The sequence below is a fragment of the Neomonachus schauinslandi genome, chromosome 1, assembly GCF_002201575.2.
Source record: "Neomonachus schauinslandi chromosome 1, ASM220157v2, whole genome shotgun sequence".
In the NCBI taxonomy this organism is placed as follows: Eukaryota; Metazoa; Chordata; class Mammalia; order Carnivora; family Phocidae; genus Neomonachus; species Neomonachus schauinslandi.
In genome coordinates this window covers 78,652,572-78,674,687 of record NC_058403.1, presented here as the reverse complement: position 1 = coordinate 78,674,687, position 22,116 = coordinate 78,652,572, and the positions used below count along the sequence as shown (strand labels likewise).

General features: G+C 39.4%; 1 protein-coding gene across 1 annotated transcript; it reads right to left on the bottom strand.

Annotated features, from left to right (window-relative positions):
* Nucleotides 1-2,083: 2,083 nt before the first annotated feature.
* On the bottom strand, nt 2,084-21,630 carry TBCCD1 (TBCC domain containing 1). The gene is made up of 8 exons (XM_021692324.1): nt 21,582-21,630; nt 15,648-16,026; nt 12,360-12,515; nt 8,425-8,791; nt 6,407-6,593; nt 5,768-6,265; nt 4,572-4,722; nt 2,084-2,525 (listed from the first exon to the last, which is right to left on the bottom strand). The coding sequence occupies exons 2-7, from the start codon at nt 15,981-15,983 to the stop codon at nt 4,593-4,595; spliced, it is 1,674 nt and encodes a 557-aa protein (XP_021547999.1). The 5' UTR covers nt 15,984-16,026; nt 21,582-21,630; the 3' UTR covers nt 2,084-2,525; nt 4,572-4,592.
* Nucleotides 21,631-22,116: the final 486 nt, after the last annotated feature.

The following is a 22,116-nucleotide window of genomic DNA, read 5'->3' as shown; positions in this document are numbered from 1 at the left end:
GCTTACCAAGCCTTGCTGCATTATAGACTTTGCTGAGTCAAGGCACCAAAACCCAGCCAAAGTTTTCCAAGTTAAAAACAAAGAAGTCCCCCTTATCTGGGCAATTTGGTTTTCTAGCAAGCCGCCACCTTGAAATCCTCAGTGTCTTTTTTTTTTCAATAGAGTTTGCGGGAAAGTCAAGAGGCTACCCTCTAATTCTGAACAGAAGTGACATGTTCCAAAGCAACAAAATGTAGTGACTACTAAACACAATGCATGATCTTATGTTTGGAAAATGTCACTACAAAGGACATTTTTGGGAGGATTAGCAAAAATTTTAATCCAGACTGTATACGGTGCCATTGTGAAATTTCCTGAATTTAATCAATTTAATAATTTGTACTATGACTACATAGGAGAATGTCTTGATTTTTAGGAAATACATGCTAATGTCTTTAGGAGTAAAGGTTTAAGATGTCTGCAACCTACTCTCAAATTGTTGAGTGAAAATACTACTACTGTGCAGAGTGGTAAAGTGAATGTGACGTCACATTAGCAAGTGGTAAATCTAGACAAGGGGTTTGTGGGGATTCAGATTCTCGCAACTGTTCTTTATGTTTGAAAAATTTTCAGGACACACACACACAAGTTCTAATCCACAAGAAAGGGCTCTACAATATGTAGCCTGAGGGACAGAAAGCTACTGTGAGAATTACGGTCCTACCAAGGTTGAGCTAAGCCCAATTTGCCGCCTGCTTGGTGGCATTTTTTCTGCCATGATAGCCTATGGGAACCTGTTCAGAGGTTCTCGGCACCTATTACACCTCTGACTTTTGGAATGAGATTACATTTTATGTAAATTCAGAGAAACAACAAATCAGTCCTTCTCCATTTTCATTTTCCTGGTCAAGTATATTCTTCTTAAAAGTCCATCTTCCTCATGTTTTCACTAATAAAACTATCCAACAAATAGGGTGCCCCCAAGATGTATTATGGTCAATTCAGAAAATGGTAAATGTGCCTTGATAGGAAGATTATTGAGAAACAAATTAGTAAGTTATGTGCTTAGCTTTCTGAATTTGGTAAACTGGAAAGTATCTAAGTGATACCATTAATTTCATTAAGCAATAGCAATTTCCAAAACACACTTGTTACTCCAGTGTTTCTTTATTGAATTCTCTCTTGAACTTCATCTTAAAATAAAAACTATGAAAACCTCAACTAGAATTAACACACATTCTGAGAGTTAATTTTCACTTCAGATCAAGCCCTTTTTTTGATATAATTACTAAATCAATGACCAGTGAGCATACAAAACAGTGTTTATTAGTGGATTCATTTAATAATTTAATAATTATTTAATAATTTAATAATTCTTTTCCTTTATCTTAAAGAATACAGCTTTCCCAATCAAATGTAAACTTTATTTTGATATAACATCACAAAGTGACATTCGTAACTGAGAGGAAGAATACATGACCCCAAAATGCCCTACTTTAACATGTGGATTATTTTGAGCTAAAGGCAATGAAGACCCCGCAGATTCAAGAAAAACATTCCCTTAACTACCTAAAATAATTCAGATAGGGAACCTGGCCCAGGAGAGCTATCACCAGAGGGAATTTTTAATCTGAATGACCCATCTGTATGACAAGGCAAACATCTAACTGCCACACATCTGCTCTTCTTAACATCCTGTGAATTACCCTTTGGAACCCCAGGCCCATATTCCATTCCTTAGCTCAGGGTGGCATATAAGCCAACTGCCTGACTTGTTCCTGGACTCATATTCTTATGAGGCTCCCATAGATATCTAATTAAAATTGTTTTTCTCCTGTTAATCTGTCTTATGTCAATTTAATTAATAGACTAAAGCCAAAAGAATCTAGAAGGATAGAGGAAAAATTATTTCCTCCCCCATAAAACCTTTTCTAAAATTAAAAGCAAATCTTTATCTTTTTATCAAAAGAAGAAAATTACTTTTTAGAGTTTGCTTATTGAAAATTTGAAGCAGAAAATGAAAAATACACAATTTCATTGTTTCATACTTTTAAGGACTAAAATATCTTTGTATAAAACTATTTCTGCTATATTTATACACCAACAAACTATACTTTCATTCCAATTATTTTTTAAAAGGAGTAGCAATTTCCTTTTAAATAGTTTCAAAGAACTATAAAACTCGTATTTAACTCTAGAAAGGATGAGACCCTTTCATCATACAAATTAAAATGTGAAATTTAATTGCAAATCTACGCTCAGTCACTTTAATATTAATATACAATGAAACTGCCTTCCTCAACTTCATTTTGGCAACACAAAGATGAGCTTTCTGATGTTCTATAAACAATACGTTTATATAATAGTCAGAAGTTCATCTAAAATTCGACCTAAACAGTAATACATCAGTATGGAATGGAAATCAAGGAATGGTGTTAAATAGGAAGGAAAAAGCCCCAATGTCTCTTAAGCAGCAAGAGCATCTTCCCAATTTAGTTTCAAGACGTGTACCATCTTCCATTCATCATCCTCCTGTTTGCAGGCCCCTTAAGATAATAAGAGAAAAATATTAGTAACTTAATTTTCTACTGCTTTCATGCAAATAATAGGAAAAAACTTGTATTTACAATATCATGTAAATCAAGGCCACGTGAGATTTTAGAGTGTTAAATACATAAGGTTTTAAAGTTAATTATATTCCTTTTTTTCTGAGGGTCACTTTAGTTCATAATAGAAGAAAAGACATGAAAAAGTGGCAGGCTATCGGGATTAGCCTCAACTAAAATTTCACCTTCTTATAGTTCCCATTTCCTTTGGATAATCCTCATCAGATTCCTAATTCTTAATCTCAGCATTTATTAAATAAGTATTATAAAATTTTTTTTGTAAAAAGTAATACACAATTTAAAATGCAAACAATCTATAAACAATAAAGAGTAAGTTTTTGCAGTTTTGGAAAACAGTTCAGCATTTCCTCAAAAAGTTAAACCTATAACCTTGCAATTCTACTTCTAGGTATATACCCAAAGAATTGAAAACATATGTCTACACAAAAACTTGTACACTGAAGTACCTAACAACATTATTCACAATAGAAGTGAAAACAACTGAAAAGGAGAAACAACTCAAATCTCAGATCAACTGATGAACAGATAAAGTGTGGTATATCCATACAATGGACTATTCCAGCCATAAAAAGGAAGGACGTACTGATGCAGGCTACAACATGGATGACCCTAAGGCCATGATGTTAAGCGAAAGAAGCCAGGCACAAAGGCCACATGTCCAATGATTCCATTTATAGAAAATGTCCAGAGTTGACAAATCAAGAGACAAAAAGTAGATTAGTGGTTGCCACGGACTAGAGAAAAGAGAAGATACTGGGGGTGGAGGAATGAGGACTGACTGTCCATGTATATGGGCTTTGTTTTTAGGGTGATGAAATGTTCTGGATTTGTCAGTAGTGAAGGTTGTACAAATTTGTCACTATGTTAATAAAAGCCACTGAATCCTTCACTTTAAAAAGGTGAATTTCATGGTATGTAAATTCTGTATCAATAAAAATTAAGAATAAGTTTTTAATCACCCTAGACATCTAGTCTCATTCCTCAAAGACAAACACTTTCAATAATTTATGTCCTTTCAGAAGTTTTTAAGGCATATAATTAGCATATGTGCGATAACCCCTCTCTTTTTTCAAACACACAAGGCAACATTTTACTCCTCCTCTTCTGCCTTCACCCCTCCAAACCCCCAGCTTAGATTCAATATCAGCACCTACCGGTGGTAAACAAAACGCCTTACCAGTGTTGTATACCAGCTTTTTTTTTTTAAGTTTTTTTTTATTATTATTTTTTTCTATTGTTGTATACCAGCTTTTGATCCTTGCCAATCTGATAGAGAAAAAATAGTATCTTACATTTCTTTAATTGTAAGTAAAAGTATCTTTGTGTTTGTAAGTATTTTTCTGTGAATTATTTGATATCCTTTGTCTGTTTTTCTATTGTTAGTCTTTTAAAAGACTTCAAAACAGAAAAGTAAACTAATTTCTATATTGAAAAAAGAATATTTTATATTTGGATTAAATGACTTCTAGTAAATTTGTCTGTATCCATGTTCTCTTCTATTGGATCTGTGATCTTCCAGAGTTCCGTATTCAAATCTTCATTTGGATTAATTCTGGTAATTTATTAATGCTCATGTACAATTAACAAAGATCAGTTAGTTGATTTGTGTGTGGGTGATGGGGAAGATGAGAGATGTGTTAGAAAGAGGAAATACAGCTGAAAGCTATGTATGGGGAAAGTAGTATCTTTGGACAGTACAACCTATACTAGGCAAGAAGCAAAGAAGACAAAACTTGGCCCTTACATTTGCCCATTATTCCATAGGCTCCACCTATGGAATAATTTGGTTGGTCTTCACCCTAAAATGCGGCAAAAATGGGTATATAAAGTCTGTATATGCTAGTGGGTCTGGCGTAGAAAAAGAGGCAGTGGCCAGTAACATAATATTCTGCACAGCTTTTTTGCATGCTTGTAAGATTTTCCCAAGAAAATTTGTTCTAAGTGGTCTACGTTATAAATGCCCACCAGTGTTTCCATGTAGAAGTCTTATCCTGCTGCTTGTTTGGAGCCTGCGGCAGGGGGCACAAGACTGTCCAGCTGTTGGCGATGTCCTGTATTAATCAACCACTCATAAAACTTATTCTCCACAAGTACCTGGAACTGCTTCCTTTGATCCCTAAAAGTGCCATCAAGAGCAAAAAGAATGTAAGAACACTCATTCATGTTCATTTTACTCCAAGTGATTATAAAGCACTTTAATGGGATAGACATTAAATTATTTCTAGTTATCCATTTCTTCCCTCCAAATAACTGCTCTGTTCAGTTCTGTACATTGCAGCACCACCACTCCCCACCCCCGAAAAAAAAAAAAAAAAAGTCGGTTAGATACAATATAAAAGTATTCTGCCCAGTCCTCAGCTCCTATCCAAACACTGCTAATTCTTCCAGGTCCAACACAAATTCTACTTCCTCCATAAATATTCCCTGACTACCCACACTGATGTTTTCTGAATCTCTATTAACAGTAACTGTTAACCATGTCCCTGGCTTCTAGAGTTCAAAGACCAGTACCCTTGAAATAAAATATTGTGGTAAACATAATAAACCACAATCATCTACTATCACAAGCATGTAATTTAAAAATAAGGTATTTTGGCATCCCAAGTTTAGGAAGCATATAATTTCAGAATAAAAGACAAAATTTTAAGCGGACTAAATTTAGCTTTGTTTTAAAACACTGTGCTTATTTTTCACATTTTACCATGGATTAGGGAAAACTTGGGACAAAAACTAGCAGTAGTCCACGGAGCAGCATTAGGAATCCACCCTCGGTGAGTCTGTCTGTGGTATGGAGGAGTCAGGAGATCTGTATTTCGAACAAGCCCCTTGGATGATTGATGCGCAACCGAGGTTGAGAACCACCGATATAGTTAGAGAATTAAAAACTAAAACCAATTCATGTAAGTATTAGATCAAGTGGATATGATCTTTCATAAATACAAGTTGTTTATCTATCAACTAAAGCTTCCAAAAAGAAGGGAGTCTAATTCTTGAGCAGCTACTTGCTCCCATCCCCCAACCAAACAACCTGGAATACTGACCTTAACAAAAGACACATTACATCTTTTTTATTACTTTAGTACAGCTGTAAACATGTACAGATTAATTTGTTTTCCCATGGAGTTTTACATAAGACAAATTCTTCTCTAGAAAACACTCACTTTGTCAAACGAGCCTCCTTCACAGTTTTCTGCCAGATTTGTATCTTCTGTTCTCTTTGACCCAGTGCTTTCTGATATGCAGATGGAAGACCCCCAGGTATCTCTGTTGTGTCCCCTTCCATTTCAAAGGGGATAATAAATACATAGAATTCACAAGGTGGTAAGAATCGGAAGACACTTGTGTTGCAGTTCTCTCGGCATACAATCATTGGATTATCCCAATAGTTAGGCACCGTAGCGAGGCCGGTCCTGGCCATGTGATCCTCCAGCATTGGGTAATGGGTATGAAAAGGGGCAAAGGTTACTGCCTGGTTTCCAGAGAGAATAAGTGGGCGTGTAGGCGTCAGAATGTGAAAGATGCAGTCTGTTGTAGAAGAGATGGACAAACGATGGCAAACAGCAATGACTTTAACGTTGTCACAGCTGTGGAGGTGAAGAGCAGTCTGTACAGGGCCCAAGACGAAGGTGCTATTCCTGCATTTCTCAATGGTCACAGATCTGAAAAATGAAAAAATGAGGTAAATTCCTCTGAATGAGAGGAAGATCAAAAGAATATTTGACTACAAAATTATTCTCTGATGGCAAAAAAGGATCAATCCTAGTCCAAAGAAAAGATCAAAATATCAGAACTGTGCTTACCGTAAGGGAGAGAGCAGATATATAAAAGATTCGTTGCACCGATGAATCTTTACATGTGCCCCCACCAGAGTATCTGAGCTCTTGGCCAAGGTCTGCTTGTAAACCTGGCTCATCACCACCATGCGGTGCATCTTAGGGGCCACATGCGTATTACAAGCGATCTTAGCTCTTTTGGTCGTCCCTTCAACTATTTAAGAAAAATATAAATAAATGAGATAGTTTCAAATCAAAGAAAAACAACCATATGAGGTTACATATGTCTAGGTGTGTAAGTGTCTAAAATTAGATACATGTAAGGTTTGGAAAAATGTTAGATCTGGGCATTGGGTAAAGAGGTGTTTGCTATACTGTTCTCTGTGTTTTTCTGCATGTTTGCAATATTTCATAATTTTTTGTCATAAAAATTTTTTAAAACCTCTAGTCCATTCAAGATTGCCTACAGATCTAAGATTTTTTTTTCATGTGTATCTTTCAAGTAATGTGCCTAAGGTCATATGGCTAGTCACAGAGCTGGCCCAACTCAAATATCTTCTCCAAGTTGCCCTAATTTATCATCCCAATCCTTAAATAATCTCTTTAAGTCACCATAATACTAATTTCAAACCCCTCCTAAGCTACTTATCACATCATTCCATGAATTCTATTTGGATTCATGCCTTTAATCCCTACACATCATTAGTAACTGAGAGCACATCTTCCTTTCACACACAGTGCCTTGCAGAAACTGACACTCAAAAACTGTGCAGGGGTTGTTCCCACAATACAGTCTCGCCGTTATGTGACTGGCTTCTCACACTGTACCTCTCTGAAAGCCAGCAGGACACCCCTGTAAAGAATACTGGCCAAATATGAGGAGGTCGCGTAAGTACGCTACTACTTAAAAAAAAAAATAAAAACAATTCTTATTGCTTCCTTTTATTAAATAAGTAATACATGGTTATCGTAGACAATTTCTAAATACTAGTGGTAAAAGAAGATACAAATTATCTGTGATCCTATTATCCACCTCCACTAACATTTCAGTATAATCCTAAGAGGTTACATATCCTTTTTCCTACTAGTGACTACTGTAACAACATTTAAAAACTTGTTTGAGCCTATATTCTTTTATCACCATCAAGAATTATGCAGTATATCCTATATATTTATGGGGCCCTTCAATATCTGGAAGTCTGTGACCTCTTACTAGAGCAATAGCTTGGGTGGATATAGAATTCTTGGATCACAGTCCTTTTGCTTGAGAGTCTGTAGACATTGCTCAACTATTTTGTTTTTTAGCATTATAAAAATTTGACACAAAAACTGATTTTTTTTAATTACATGGAACTTATTTTTTCTTTATCCTTGAAATTCAGAGATTGTGGAAGTACATTCTATGTTTTTTTTTTTTCCTTTTTTCATTAATTTTGGCTGGCATTTGTCTCAGTGTAGGCATCTACTTCTCTTTAAACTTATACTTGGGCCCCAGAAGTCATACAGCCCCTGAACCTAACCCGTTAGCCATCGCTGGACTGTCAAGAGTAAGTATCTGATGCAACCAAGGCCAGATTTTCTCTACTTTAGATTTTTCTAAACTGGAAATGTCAAGTTAATCTGTTTGTGTCTGTGTACCTAAAATGGACCCCAGTTTTACAGTTTACCTCTCTGAGGTTGTAACTGTGGAATGGCCAAATCCGGCTGTGGTGCAGAGAAGACAGGAAGGCCCTCAACAAATGAGCACGTGAGAGGGTGAGGGAGAAAGTAAGAACAGAGAAAAGCAGAGCAAAGTGACAACTGACTGAAGCTGGAGTTCCGTTAACTGCCAACAGAATGACCTGGACTCTGAAATCAGCTCTCTCACACTACTGCTGCCTTGATGGAAAAAGTCCTAGACAAAAGAGAGTGGTTCCCTTTTCCTCTCTTATGGTAGCAATATTTTGTAGGTCTCCAGAAGAGATGTGATTATTAACACACCAGAAAACACTAGGTTCCTTAACTTGTCATTCAATTTAATATAGATTAAAATACTGAAAAAATACCTTGGTGAGCCCAAGCCAGTTTCTTTCCAGACTTAAGGCAAGCAGATGTACCAAATGGATTCCCCGTCAAACAGGCTCTCAACCAGGCTTCCAGCTTGTAGAAAGAAAAGGTCTTAGAGATCCTTGAGAAGCCACTTTCTGCATGCAGTGGTTGCCACAGAGCAAGTTCATGAAGTGGATATATCTTCCTGGCTCTACTCACTGTACCTTCAATAAGAAAGCTGAGGGCCACAACAGCTTCGCGAGAGACTAGACTACTATGGGTCGAATGAAATGATGCAGTGAGTTGTTCTGGATCTAAAAGCAGCTCAAGGAGATCTGACAGATGATCACAGACAAATGCTTGGTGACTATAATCATTCCAGTTCTAAAAAATATCAAAATAAAGCACTCTTAACAGAACAGATTTTACAAGACCTGAAAATTTTGTATTTTAATTATTTTGTATTTCTACTTTGCCTCACCTCCTAAAACAGCATTTAAGGCAACAATATAAACCTTATAAAGATTTTTTAATATTATGTGATAGGTATAAATAGATTCTCTCCCTTCCTTAGGTAGTTCAAAAGTAATACTATAGCTAACCCTTAGTGTGTGCCAACCACAAAGTGTTGTACAAACTTTAACATATTTAATCCTAGCTACCATCTTGCAATAGATGCCGTTACCATGCCCATTTTACAAATGAGGAAATGGAGATATAGAAAGGTTAAGAAACTTGCTCAAGGTCACACAGCTAGTAAATACTCTTAAGTTTCAGATCTAACATAAAAATAGCTACCTTGGACATTCATTTGATGAAACACTGGGTTTCTTTATTTACCTTCTCGTATTACAGGAGGAGTTTCAAATTCCACTGGATGGAACAATGCAACTGACCTTACAGTAGCTAGATTTAAGAGAAGTTAGCACTTTTGGAATAAGCTTTGAGTTGGCAGGTGTCTCAATGACTTGGCTCATTCATTTGACAGATATTTCTTGAATATCTCTTATGTGGTATGAGCAGTGTTAAGTGATGAATTAGGCAAATTGAATAGGACATAGTTCTTGTCCTCAAGGAACTCAGAGCCTATGCAGTGAAAAGACAATACAAGCAACTGTTGCACAATGAGATAAGAACTACAGCAGAGATCTGTAAAGATATGCTATGAGCCGGAGAGGAGTAAGGAACCCCTCTGGGGGGAAAAAATCATCATGGAGTGCTGTTTGAACAGGTTCTTGATTAATGTTGTTAGTTACACAAACAGACAAGGAAAAAAGGCATTCTAGGCCTATGGAATACCATATGCAAAGATCCATAGCAGTAAAAGTACCTGCCGTGTTCAGAAAACTGGAGGTAGGGACCAATCATGAAAGGCCTGTATGAAACACTAAAGCATCTGGGCCTTATTTTGTGTGCCAGGGACTTTAAAACTATTTTCTAAATAGCTATACCTTTTCTCTTTTTAATAAACTCTCATCTGGATACCATAGAACATGTCAAAGCAGGGCTGTCGCTCTTCATCTCTCTTACTGCATCCCCCTCACCCATAGCAGGCTCTGAGGTGGCTCCATGGAGCACAAGATGAAAACAACAGTGACAATAATAATTACTGATGGGAGTTTTGACAGGAAACAGATATAATCCTTCTGCATTTAGAAAGTCCAGTGTAGTAGGTGGAGTGGAGACTAAAAGCAGGTGACCATATAGGACCTAATTATAGAAATCAAGCCCCCCCTCCCCCAGAATGTCAGTATGGCCTATATAAGAGGAAGAAAAGAGACAGACTTTATTTTTATTTTTAAAGATTTTATTTTTAAAGTAATCTCTACACCCACTGTGGGGCTTGAACTCTCACAACTCTGAGATCAAGAGTTGCACGCTTCACCAACTGAGCCAGCCACCCAAAGAGGGACAGATTTTTAAATTAGAGTTATTTTGGAGGCAGAATAAGTAAGACTTGACAAAAAACTAGGTATGGGTGCTGAGAGAATAAGCATGGGTAGCTGGTGGTAACCTTCTCTGGCTTCGGGAATATAAGTCAATTCAAGTAAAGGGAGATTTTACTGTAGAGACACACAGTCATCTCCCAAGCTGAAGTACAGGTAGGCCTCATCAGAACCGGAACTGGAAGGCCACCTTGGGCCTGGTACTCTCTCGCCAGTGTCTCTACATGTCTGTTCCATTCTATTCTTTTTCTCTGATTACCTCAGAGTTTCTAATCCCTCCTAACTCCAGGTCACTTATAAACATGCTGGCTATTCTGGTCCCAGTGCTACCTGAGCCACCAGCTCAAGCACCCAGCACAAACTGGTAATTTCTTCAGTTCCTGGGGGCACTGACTGGGCCATGTCATCAATTCAAACCAGACCAGTTTCAAATACGTACCTGTGAATGGGTTACTCTAGTCAAGTGTCCATCTCTGGTCTAATCAGTTGTTGGGAGAGGTCATGTTATAGCACAAACTGAGAGTCACCATTTACTGATGCCTACTAAGCAACAAGTCTCATGCTAATGTATTACTAAATTCTCACAGCCACTCAGAAATAGGAATTATCATCCCCATTCACAAAAGACAAGCCAAGGCCTAGAAAAGTTAACCGACTTGCCTAAAATCATGTGATATTAAATGGCAGAGCCAATTTGAATGCAGACTACCTTAGTTCAAAACACCATCTCTGCATGGTGCCCATTCAACAGGAAATAAGTGTGGAAAGAATAGACAATAATTGGCCTAATACATCTGGACTTGGACATTCTGAATTTAAGGTATAGAGAGGGCATCTACATGAGGAGGGAAATCTAGGAGAGAGACAAACTTAGGAGTCATTGAGATATGTGAAGTCACGGGAAGAGAAGAATTATGTTTTAAGAATATGTCTAGCGAGAAGACAAAATTGCCCCAGGCAGAATCCTGGGGGAATAGTGGCCTGTAGGGGCCAGTGGGGAGGCTCATGAAGAGTGAGAAGAAAAAATGAGAAGCACAACCAGGAGGGAATCGTATCATGGAACGTAAGGGTGGACGGGTTTACCTGAAAAAGGAGATTATAAAAGTGCCAAATATCAGAAAGGTTTTTGTTGTCGCTGTTTGCCTCAGAACATTTTTAAAGAACCTGCACATGGCAGTAATACTGAGATCTATGTTTTACTTAAGGTTTTTTAGAATACCTTTACATAAACAGGTAAAAACATTTCAGTTTTCTTTACAAAAAGAGAAAGAAGAAATAACACAATTTCTAAAACTCACAATGTGAGGTAGTTAACTTCTATGTTGTTGCATCATATAATATGACACAAGCATGCTGAGCTTAAGTATATCAAAGCACATCACTTAAACATATGAGAACATATTTTTTTTTTTTTTTAAGATTTTATTTATTTGACAGAGAGAGACACAGCGAGAGAGGGAACACAAGCAGGGGGAGTGGGAGAGGGAGAAGCAGGCCTCCCGCTGAGCAGGGAGCCCGATGCGGGGCTCGAACCCAGGACCCTGGGATCATGACCTGAGCCGAAGGCAGACGCTTAACGACTGAGCCACCCAGGCGCCCCGAGAACATATTTTTATAGAAATTTTTTTCAGTAGATTTCAACAGACTTTGTAAACACTACATCTTCTCATTTATCCTAACTTAGTCTAAAGTAGATTCAAATTCATTAACATTTGCAAAAATGAGAATGCTAATGAGAGTACAGTGAATAATTTGCCCCCGGATCATGAGATTTTTGTGTCATTGAAGGAATGAATGGAAATTACTTCTCTATACTTGGACTAAGATTGCAAATATTTATTTTGTTTTATAATAAGGAAAAGAAACAAAAAAGCAAAAAAAAAAAAAAACCACACCAACAAATGATTGGCTTATATAAGTAATCCCAACACAATTTTTAATGAAGGCAAATCATCTTCCTCATAAATTGTCCCTTTCAAAGAAGGAGACCAAAATTTAAACAGTACCTTATTATGGCAACTGGATTTTTCAGTCAAATCAGGAGACTGAGATCTATTTCTGGGACTAGGCCACTCTTCTCCAATCAAAGATGTCCTCAGGGAGACCTTGTTTAACTGCTGTATGTATAAGAAGAGCAGAAACTGTAGGGTGTTCACTGAAAGCTGGCCAAAAAGAAAAGAGATGATGAATACATGTCCTAAACCACATCAGTTCCGAGTCTACAGCTAAGTAGATACAGTAAAATAAATTCACAACAGTTTGCAAATCCTAAAAAGAAAAATGTAGAAACTTGCTAGCGTTTGATATGTATGTTTCTGATACCCAGATATAGGAGTTTCTAAAACTAATTAAACTGGAGTCACTTACCTTCTCAGAAAGCTATGTAGCATCTATGGCCATAGACATTCTCTCCCCAAAATCGATGAAGAGGAGGATGAAGTACATATTTTTTAAAAGTATAGTATTTCAGAAGTTTCAAATTGCAGTTAAAATAAAAAAGACAAACTTTAGTCACTTGAATAAATAAATGGAAGAAAGGAAGAAGAAAATTTCACCAAAATATTCAGTTTAGTCTAACCTAAGGCTCACAGACTTATCAAAAAAAATTTAGGGTATCAATGCAACATCTGAAATTGTATGTCATTTTTTGGTGTATGTGCATTTTGTGGGGGAGGAGGACTCAGGTTTTCATCAAGTTCTTAAAAGAATGTTTGACTTAAAAAATACTATTGGTCTGATAGATGTTTATAAGTCATTTCTTATTTGAAGAAAGGTATTGAAGCTCAGGATTTGAAGCTCATGATTATCCTCATATACCCATTCCCATACACATACAGAAGACACAAAAATGTAATACATCTGGTACTACAGCTGTATTCACCCTGCTTCCCAACCTGGCTAAAAATTGCTAAACTAAGGAATTGAAAAATACAGATTCTCAGGACCACCTAGATCTATTTAATCAACTGTCAATCAGAACCCCATGAATCTACATATTTTTTAAAATGCTGCTTTCTTAAATTTTTTGAGATAATTGTAGATTCACATGCAGTTGTAAGAACTAATAGAGAGATCCTGTGTACACTGTATCCAGTTTCCCATCTTGCAAAGCTATAATACAGTAGCACAATCAGGGTGTTGACATTGATGCAGCCAAGTTACAGAACATTTCCATCCACACAAGGATCTCTCATGTTGCCCTTTTATAGCCACAACTACTTCCTACTTCCCTCCCACCCTCACCCCTTCCTTTATCCCTGACAATCACTTATCTGTTCTCTATCTCTCTAATTTTGTTATTTCAAGAATGTTATATAGGGGCGCCTGGGTGGCTCAGTTGGTTAAGTGACTGCCTTCGGCTCAGGTCATGATCCTGGAGTCGCAGGATCGAGTCCTGCATTGGGCTCTCTGCTTAGCAGGGAGTCTGCTTCTCCCTCTGACCCTCACCCCTCTCATTCTCTCTCTCTCTGTCATCCTCTCTCTCTCAAAAATAAATAAAAAATTAAAAAAAATTTTTTTTAAAAAAAAGAATGTTATATAAATGGAATTATACAGTCTATAACCTTCTGGAATTGGCTTTTTTTTTACTCAGCAAAATTCCTTCATTTTATACATACTTCCATTTAACAATTATTTGTTATATTATCATTATTCATATACCTTCCTCTTCATGAGACTATAAGATCCTCATCTTTTTCATTTTTATATTCCTAATAACTATCATAGAATCTGCACATAATAAGACTCAAAAAATCTGGAGCTTCTTGAAGGTTTTATTAATCTCTGTATCCAGCATCCACTACTGTACCTCATACATAGTAAGCACTTAATATTTAATTAATGAGTAACTATGTCCTTCCTCTCTTGCCAAACTTTTCAATTTCCAAACCTTGTTTAGATATTACCCCATGTGGCACAGAGTGGCTAGATACTAACTAAATACCTTTTCTTTTCTTCCTGGGCCCACATTTAGATGGCATTTCTCAGCCTCCCTTGAAGTTAGACATGGTATAACTGGGTTACGGTCAATGGAATGTGGGTGGATTGACATACGCCACCTTCAAATCTCCCAAAAACACTCCACGAAGTGAAGGACTCTGAGGCCCTAGTGGGCATGACTGGGGCAAACTGTATTATACCTGCAATTATGCACTTCCACATCCTCTAGGAGGCTTATCCATGGCCATGGGATTGCCCTACCTACTGTGAGGTAGTCTACCTCCCCATCTTCCTGATTTTAGATACAGACATATAACAAAGCTTTAGCCAATGGAATGAAACCAGTTACAGTTTATGTCCCATCAGAGCAAAAGAAGCATCATGAGTTTTCTCCTGCTCTGCTACTCTTCTCTTCTGTCACAGAATAGGCGTTAACTATAAAGAATATGTTTCTTTAGCCTGGGTCCCCAAATGAGTAGACACATAGAGTCAAGCCATAACCTTTAGCTCTAGCTAAAGTACAGGCTGCATGTAAAATAAGCAAGAAACAAACCTTTGTTACTGTAGGCCACTGGAATTTCATTTTTGTTTGTTTTTAACTGCAACAAAGCTAATAAAATTGTGGCTTCAAGAGATAGAAGATGACTAGCTCCCTGAGTCATTGCTTGGACAACAGCAGCCTAGAGACTCATCCAACCAGATGCTCTGTGTTATACTGCTGCATGAATGAGAAATAAACTGTTACTGTGCTAAGCCACTGAAATGGCAGGAATGTTTGTTACTGTAATGAGCCTACTCTGATTAATATACTTTCTCTGTGAAGTCTTTCCTGATCACCAGAACTAACCATTCTCTTCCCTATCCTATTTCTGTACTTTATGCACACTTTCACTACTATACGTTCTACACTGTCAAATAGCACTTTTTTTACACACCAACTTCCCCTACTAGTCTATGAGCTCCAGGAGGGCAGAGATGCTGTTCCAGTCATCTTTGAATCCCAGCACATAGCAGATGCCCACTTAAAAATAGTCAGATTCTCTGACTGTAATGTATCAATGACTCATAATCACTCACTCACCTTAAAATGTTTTTAAAGTCAGTGAAAGCATTTCCCTCTTTCAATTACAGGGTTCTTGTAACATTACTGCTTTGGAAGTAGGTCAATAGAGATTGCTAAGTAAGGGCTAATTCATTAAATACTGCCCAACTGGAACAGTTAAAAAAAATGGCACTCTGGGATCACAATAGCCATTAACCTAAAACCACACACTGTATACAGCTAGTACAAAAATTAAAGATAGTTTATTTCTCAAAATAATTAAACACACATACAAATACATATAAATCCATACCTGATTTCTTTGCTTTTCAACTTCATCCTCAGACATGCAGTTGGACAGAATCTCAGACCATTCCAGGCGCTCCTCTGGTGTCTTTACTGCAAGACTATCAAATATTTCAAAGTAAAGCCACGCCAGATCCTTAGCCAACTGCAGCTTCCCACATGCAATGTGCCTCCATGTAGACCAGTACAGGCGTGGGTAAGCTCCTTCTGTGGCCCGGGTTCGCACATATGTGGATATCTTCCTGAGATAGTGAAGACTGAACTTGGACGGAGGGGGGACCTGCAAGGCACCCACTATAAAGGGTTCTGCTTTCACCCAGAGGAGAACTCCGGACTGATCCATATTATCTCGAAGGACATCTGTGTGATAAGGCTTCTTGGCATACCTAGGAAACAGAAGTTTTTTCACACATTGATTTGAAACAAAACTCATTTATACATGTACTTTTTGTTGTTGTGTTTTTGTCTGTTTTTTCCATTTATACATTTTCTTTAAGGTGGCCCCCTCCCTTCACTATTTTAAGATGTACTATGTCAGTTTAAAAAGCAAATCTAAACAAACTGAGGGTTGCTGGAGTGGTGGGGAGTGGGAGGGATGGGGTGGCTGAGTGATAGACATTGGGGAGGGTATGTGCTATGGTGAGCGCTGTGAATTGTGTTAAGACTGTTGAATCACAGAGCTGTACCTCTGAAACAAATAATACATTATATGTTTAAAAAAAAAGAAGAAGAAGATAGCAGGAGGGGAAGAATGAAGGGGGGGAAATCAGAGGGGGAGACGAACCATGAGAGACCATGGACTCTGAGAAACAAACTGAGGGTTCTAGAGGGGAGGGGGGTGGGGGGATGGGTTAGCCTGGTGATGGGTATTAAAGAGGGCACGTTCTGCATGGAGCACTGGGGATTATACGCAAACAATGAATCATGGAACACTACATCAAAAACTAACGATGTAATGTATGGTGATTAACATAACAATACAAATAATAATAAAAAGCAGATCTAGTTTATCAACCAAGTGCAGAATAAATTTTCGGTCAGATGTCACTACAATCGATTTGAACAAGAAAAACTGTGTGATAAAACAAAATTATCTTACTTGAATTGTTCGAAGTGGTTGTTTTAGGGAGAGTGTATAAACGCATGAAGTATGAGTTGGAATCCTGCTCAGGAAAGGAAGAAAAGAAGAAATGGGAGAGTCATCTCTTCACAGGAAATCTCTGCCTACCCTGAGGGACAAAGCTAGTCAAAATAAGGGGAATAAAATTTGAGTCAAATCACTTACACATAGAGGATGGGGGGTTAAAGATGTGGACATGTTAGCTGACATATAGTTCAATATGAGCACTAATGTGATGTGGCACACAAATGCTCACATAAGCGCGGGCTGCAGAAAGAGATCCTTTTTGTTCTCTGTAACAGTGAACTTGCTCTGGCATATTCTTTGTGCTTAGTTCAGGTGCAGTGATTTCAGATTTTGTTTGTTGTTTCTTTGTTATAACAACAATACATAATTTTTATGGAATACTTATATCTCAAAATAGAAAGGGAGGAAATCATTCACTGTCCCGCCATCAAAGGGAAACTAGTTAATATTCTATTGTACTTCCTTTCCATCTCTTTTTCTACATAGATTGGATGTTAGTTTTTGATTTTTCAAACTTGTGATAATAGCATATATACAGTTCTGTTATTTTAAAAGCTTCATAGCACTCTAAATAAAGGTACCCTAGTTTATTCACCTGTTCTCCTATTTTCGGACATTAAGTAGGTTTAAAATTTTTCACAAGAACAAGATAGGCAAAATACTCATCATTGTTGAAGTGGGGTGATAAGCACATGGTGGTTTATTTACCTAGTCTACTTTTGTATATGTTAAAATTTTCCACTGTAGAAAATTTAAATGTAGGCGAAGAGTGAAGGGGATTAAGAAGTATAAAATTCCAGTCATAAAATAAGTTAGTCACAGAGAAGAGAAGTTCAGCATAGGGATATAGTCAATAATATTTTAATAACTTTGTATGGTAACGGATGGCAACTATACTCTCTGCGTGTGTTTTTTTTGTTTTGTTTTGTTTTATTTAAGTAGGCTCCACACCCAGCGTGGAGCCCAACAGAGAGCTTGAACTCACAACTGAGATCAAGACCTGAGCTGAGACTGAGTCGGAGGCTTAACCAGCTGAGCCGGAGGCTTAACCAGCTGAGCCACCCAGGCACCCCAGTGGTATTTTGTAATGTATATAACTGTCAAATCACTATGCTATACAACTGAAACTAATATATCAACTATTCAATTAAAAATAAAACAAAAAGTTTAAATGTTTCACAATTATAAATAATGCTAATTACCATCTTTCTGCATATTTTCTGCACTATGACTATTTCTGAGAAAATTTTCAGATATGCATTGGTGAAATGAAGTAAATGACATTTCTAAAGCTCCTGACATACATTTCCATCGCTTTCCAAGATGACTGTATCAAACTGTACCATCACTTGACCAAGGTACCATCGAGTACCACTTAACCATTGAGCACTCCTCAGCATTAAGTAACATCACTTAAAAACCTTCTTTATATGCCTGATGGAAAATGTTTTATTGCTATTATTATACATTCCATTTGATTCCAAGAACGTCATGCCTCTGAGGAATTATCTGCTGAAAAAATAATTGACATCAATTGGATGCTTACTATGTTCCAGGTAGTAGGCTAAATATTTTTCGTTCTTCACCCTTCGTCCTCTCAACCATCTAGAGATAGGACTGTCCCCATTTTCAGACGAGCACACTGAGGACTTGGAGAAGTTAAGGGACTTACCCAAAGTCACATACTTAGATTGGCACCACCCTGGATTAGAATTCAAGTCTGTCTGACTTGAGAACTGTGTTACTTACAAATGTACTTTAGGAACCCAGTTTTGGGAAAATCTCTGGAAAATGGGAGTGGATCCAGAAGAGGATTACCAGAACGAGTGGCCTTAGATGTGAGGCCACAGAGCGCCAGGTAAAGGAACGTGGGAGCCTGAAACCCAAAAGAAGGGTGTGTGAGGGTAAAGCGCAGCTCTCTTCGTTCGTGGGAATGGCTTAGCGCTGCTCTGAGGAAAAAGATGAAGTTACGTGAGGAAGATCTTAGTTCGCCCCGAGATAGAAAGAGGCTGCTCTGTGAGATCCTCAACTCCTGTTTCTGAAGTGTGCAATCGAAAGCCAGATCCTGGGGAATGAATTCTGAGACTCGAGAGGGCTAAATTCCTAACAAACATGGGCTCTTTCCCTCTCAAAAGCAGCCCCTGGGAGCGCTGGGGTGGGATTTTTCAGGCGGGGAGATGGGCGTGAGACGCCCAGCGGTCCTCCGGCACCGGGTCCTTCGCCACCACCTCCGACGCCTTGGCTCCCCGGCCGGACTCTGGGAACTGGGAAACCCCAGCCGGCAGGCTCCGTAGCGGACCCGAGACCTGGGGAGCCAAAGGGCAGCCTCCCCGGCCCGCCCTCCGTCCCCGGCGTCGGCCCGCGCGCGGTTACCTGCGAAGGCAGGGCCGCTCCGCCGCACCCTCCGCGCGCCGCCGCGCCCAGCTCGCCCAGCCCGCCCCTCGCCCGCCGTCTCAGCCACTGCGCAAGCGTCAGGCCTCGCGCCACCGAGAACTGGAGGCTGATGTTGCTAGAGCGGCCTCCCGCTTCTCCCTCAAGCGGAGAAGTACTTGCCTGAGGCCAAGAGTCCTCGGTGCTGGGACCCGGAGCCAGACCCGGCCGCTTCGGGTATCGCGCCTTTCACCTCAGGGAAGTAGGAAGTTTTCTATTTCTCTACACATCTATGGTCAGCCAATAGCTGCTGGTAAGGTCAGCACGCTTTGATCAGTAATGTAATGACAATGACAGTTTACATTTATAGCGTTCACCGCGGGCCGGCCCTGTGTAAAGCGCCCTTATGTGTATTATCTGTCTTCCCAAGAGCCCTTTAAGTTAAGGATGTTTGTTTTACCGACAACTAAACTAAGGCGTAGAGAGGTGGAAGTAACACACCCCTAAGGTCACAGCAAGAGAGCAGCCAGGATCGAAACCCAGGAAACCCAGGCCGTCTGAAGCCAGAGCCCCCGGGGTTATTAGCTCCTTGACAAAAGAGCCCGCAGGCTTTGTTAGCTTTCCCGCCACGTTACCGCTTTCATGAAGCTTTTTTGGATTCCACCCTGCAGAAGACACCACTCCTTCCTCGAAGCCTCCACTTAATGATTTTTAGCCATTTTCTGGTTTCTTAGTTCGTTTATGGCTTGTATAGGTGTGGGAGTTACAAAGGTAAATAAGACCATAAAATGCAATTTAGTTCCTCTTTTATGTGGCCTCTCTCCTCCAGTAGGCATCTTCCTGAAAGCAGTAACCTTGTCTTCCCCTTACCTCTGTATGAGCCAAGAGTAGATAGGGGCTTTGGATTCAAACAGATCTGGGTAAGAATTCAAGCTGCACCACTAAATAGTTCAGTGACCTTGAACAGATTCTGTCACCTCTCTATGCCTTTGTTTTTTGCAATAGCAATTATTATTGAGCACAACTGTGTGTCTGGCACAGTGCTAGGCACTAGGATCACAGCAGTGAACAAAATAGGTAAGATCCTTGCTTTCTTGGAGTGCGTATTTTAATAGGGAGAATAGGTAATACATATTAGGGAAAAAATTGGACAGTTTCATAATTTAATAAACGCTATAAATTTGGAGGGAGGGGAGGGTCAATGCCAAGTTTGATCTGAGGACTGACGTATAAGAAGCCAGCATAGGAAGATCACAGTTGAAGCAACTTTTACTCTGTGGCAGGCTCTGTTCTTTTTTTTTTTTAAGATTTTATTTATTTGACACAAAGAGACAACGAGAGAGGGAACACAAGCAGGGGGAGTGGGAGAGGGAGTAGCAGGCTTCCCGCGGAGCAGGGAGCCCGACGAGGGGCTCGATCCTGATGACCTGAGCCGAAGGCAGACGCTTAACGACTGAGCCACTCAGACGGCCCGGCAAGCTCTGTTCTAAGATGCTGTCCTATTCAGGTGTGACCAGAACAGTCTAGATTTATGCTCTCTTGAAACTGGCATACAGTTGTGTGAGTGTGGGGGGTAAGGATGGAAACAAAATAGGATGGTGTAAGACTAAGGGACTCAGCAGGGGCTATTTTTCATTGGTCAGGGAAGTCTTCTCTGAAGTAGTGACAGTTCAACTTATCTGAGTGTAAAAGGAGTCACCCATGTTAGAAACTAAGGGACGAGTGCTTCAGGCAGAGAGAACAGCTAGAACAAAGGCCTTAGGGAGAAACAGGTTTGATGTATTAGAAAAATAAAACCAGTTTTGCTGGAACATGGTAAGGAGTATATTACGTGAGGGCACAGATCATACTAGGCTTTAAAATTTTTTACCAGCTTTATTAAGACACAGTTTTGTAAGCTAGCGTAAAGAGTTGGGATTTTATTTTACGCACAATGAAAAGCCATTAGTGGGTTTTGAGCAGGGGAATGACGTGATCTGACATGTCTGCAAAAAATCATGGGGTTGGGGGTCAGGAATTAATAAGAGATAGTAAAATATTAAGAGTGGAGGCAGGGAGACTACTTAGGAGGTCTTGCTAGGTAAGAAATGGTGTGACTTGGCCCAGAGAGGTAGTGGAGATGAACAGAAGTGGACAGATTCAGAATATAGTTTAAAGGCAAAGATTTGGATAGGGAATACAGGGGCGGAATCAAGGAAGACACCTAGAATTTTGTCATGAACAAGTAGATGGGGGAATCAAAGAGTTCTCCTAAGTGTGATAATAGTTATTCACTGCGTGCTTACTGTGCCAGACGCTGTGCTAGACAGTTTACAGCTTTTCTCCCATTAAAATTTCACAACACTGCCAGAAAAATGTTTTGCCTCAGGTTTGTAAATAAAGCTTAGGCTAGACTGGGGGGTAAGGGAAGAGGGATGTTCTCACCGCTAAGTGATGGAAGCTGAATCCACGGCCTCTTCTCGGTGAAACTGAGGCAATTTTCTTCCGGGCTTGTTCCAAGACGGTAAAATAAGATCTCTTAAGCAACGCGGTCGCCCTACCGTTGGCGTAGAGTAATTGTCCCCGCCCATTTCTCCTGTGTCCCTCCGCTCCCGCATCCAGCGTAAAGTTCAATATGAATGAAATTCCCAGACTTGTAACAAGATAAATCCTCCCTCCCGTAATTGGTCGGTACTGGAAGCGGAGCCTTGTGATTGGTGGAGAGTCCGAGGTGGAGGGCGGGGGTAATTCATGTACCTCGAGTGCCCTCTCTTGGCACCAGTTCGCCCCACCGCCTTTTTACGTAATTTTCTACGACTCGCGGCTACCGGGGCAGAGCAGATTCCTGCGGCGGCGCGACTCTCTGACGTTTCCTCCTCTAATTGGCCCGGAGCTGCGGCTGCAATTCGGAAGCCTAACTGGCCGTCCGCGCCGCCTCGGAGGTGAAGTGTACTGCGCTGATTGGCTGCGAGGCGCCGGC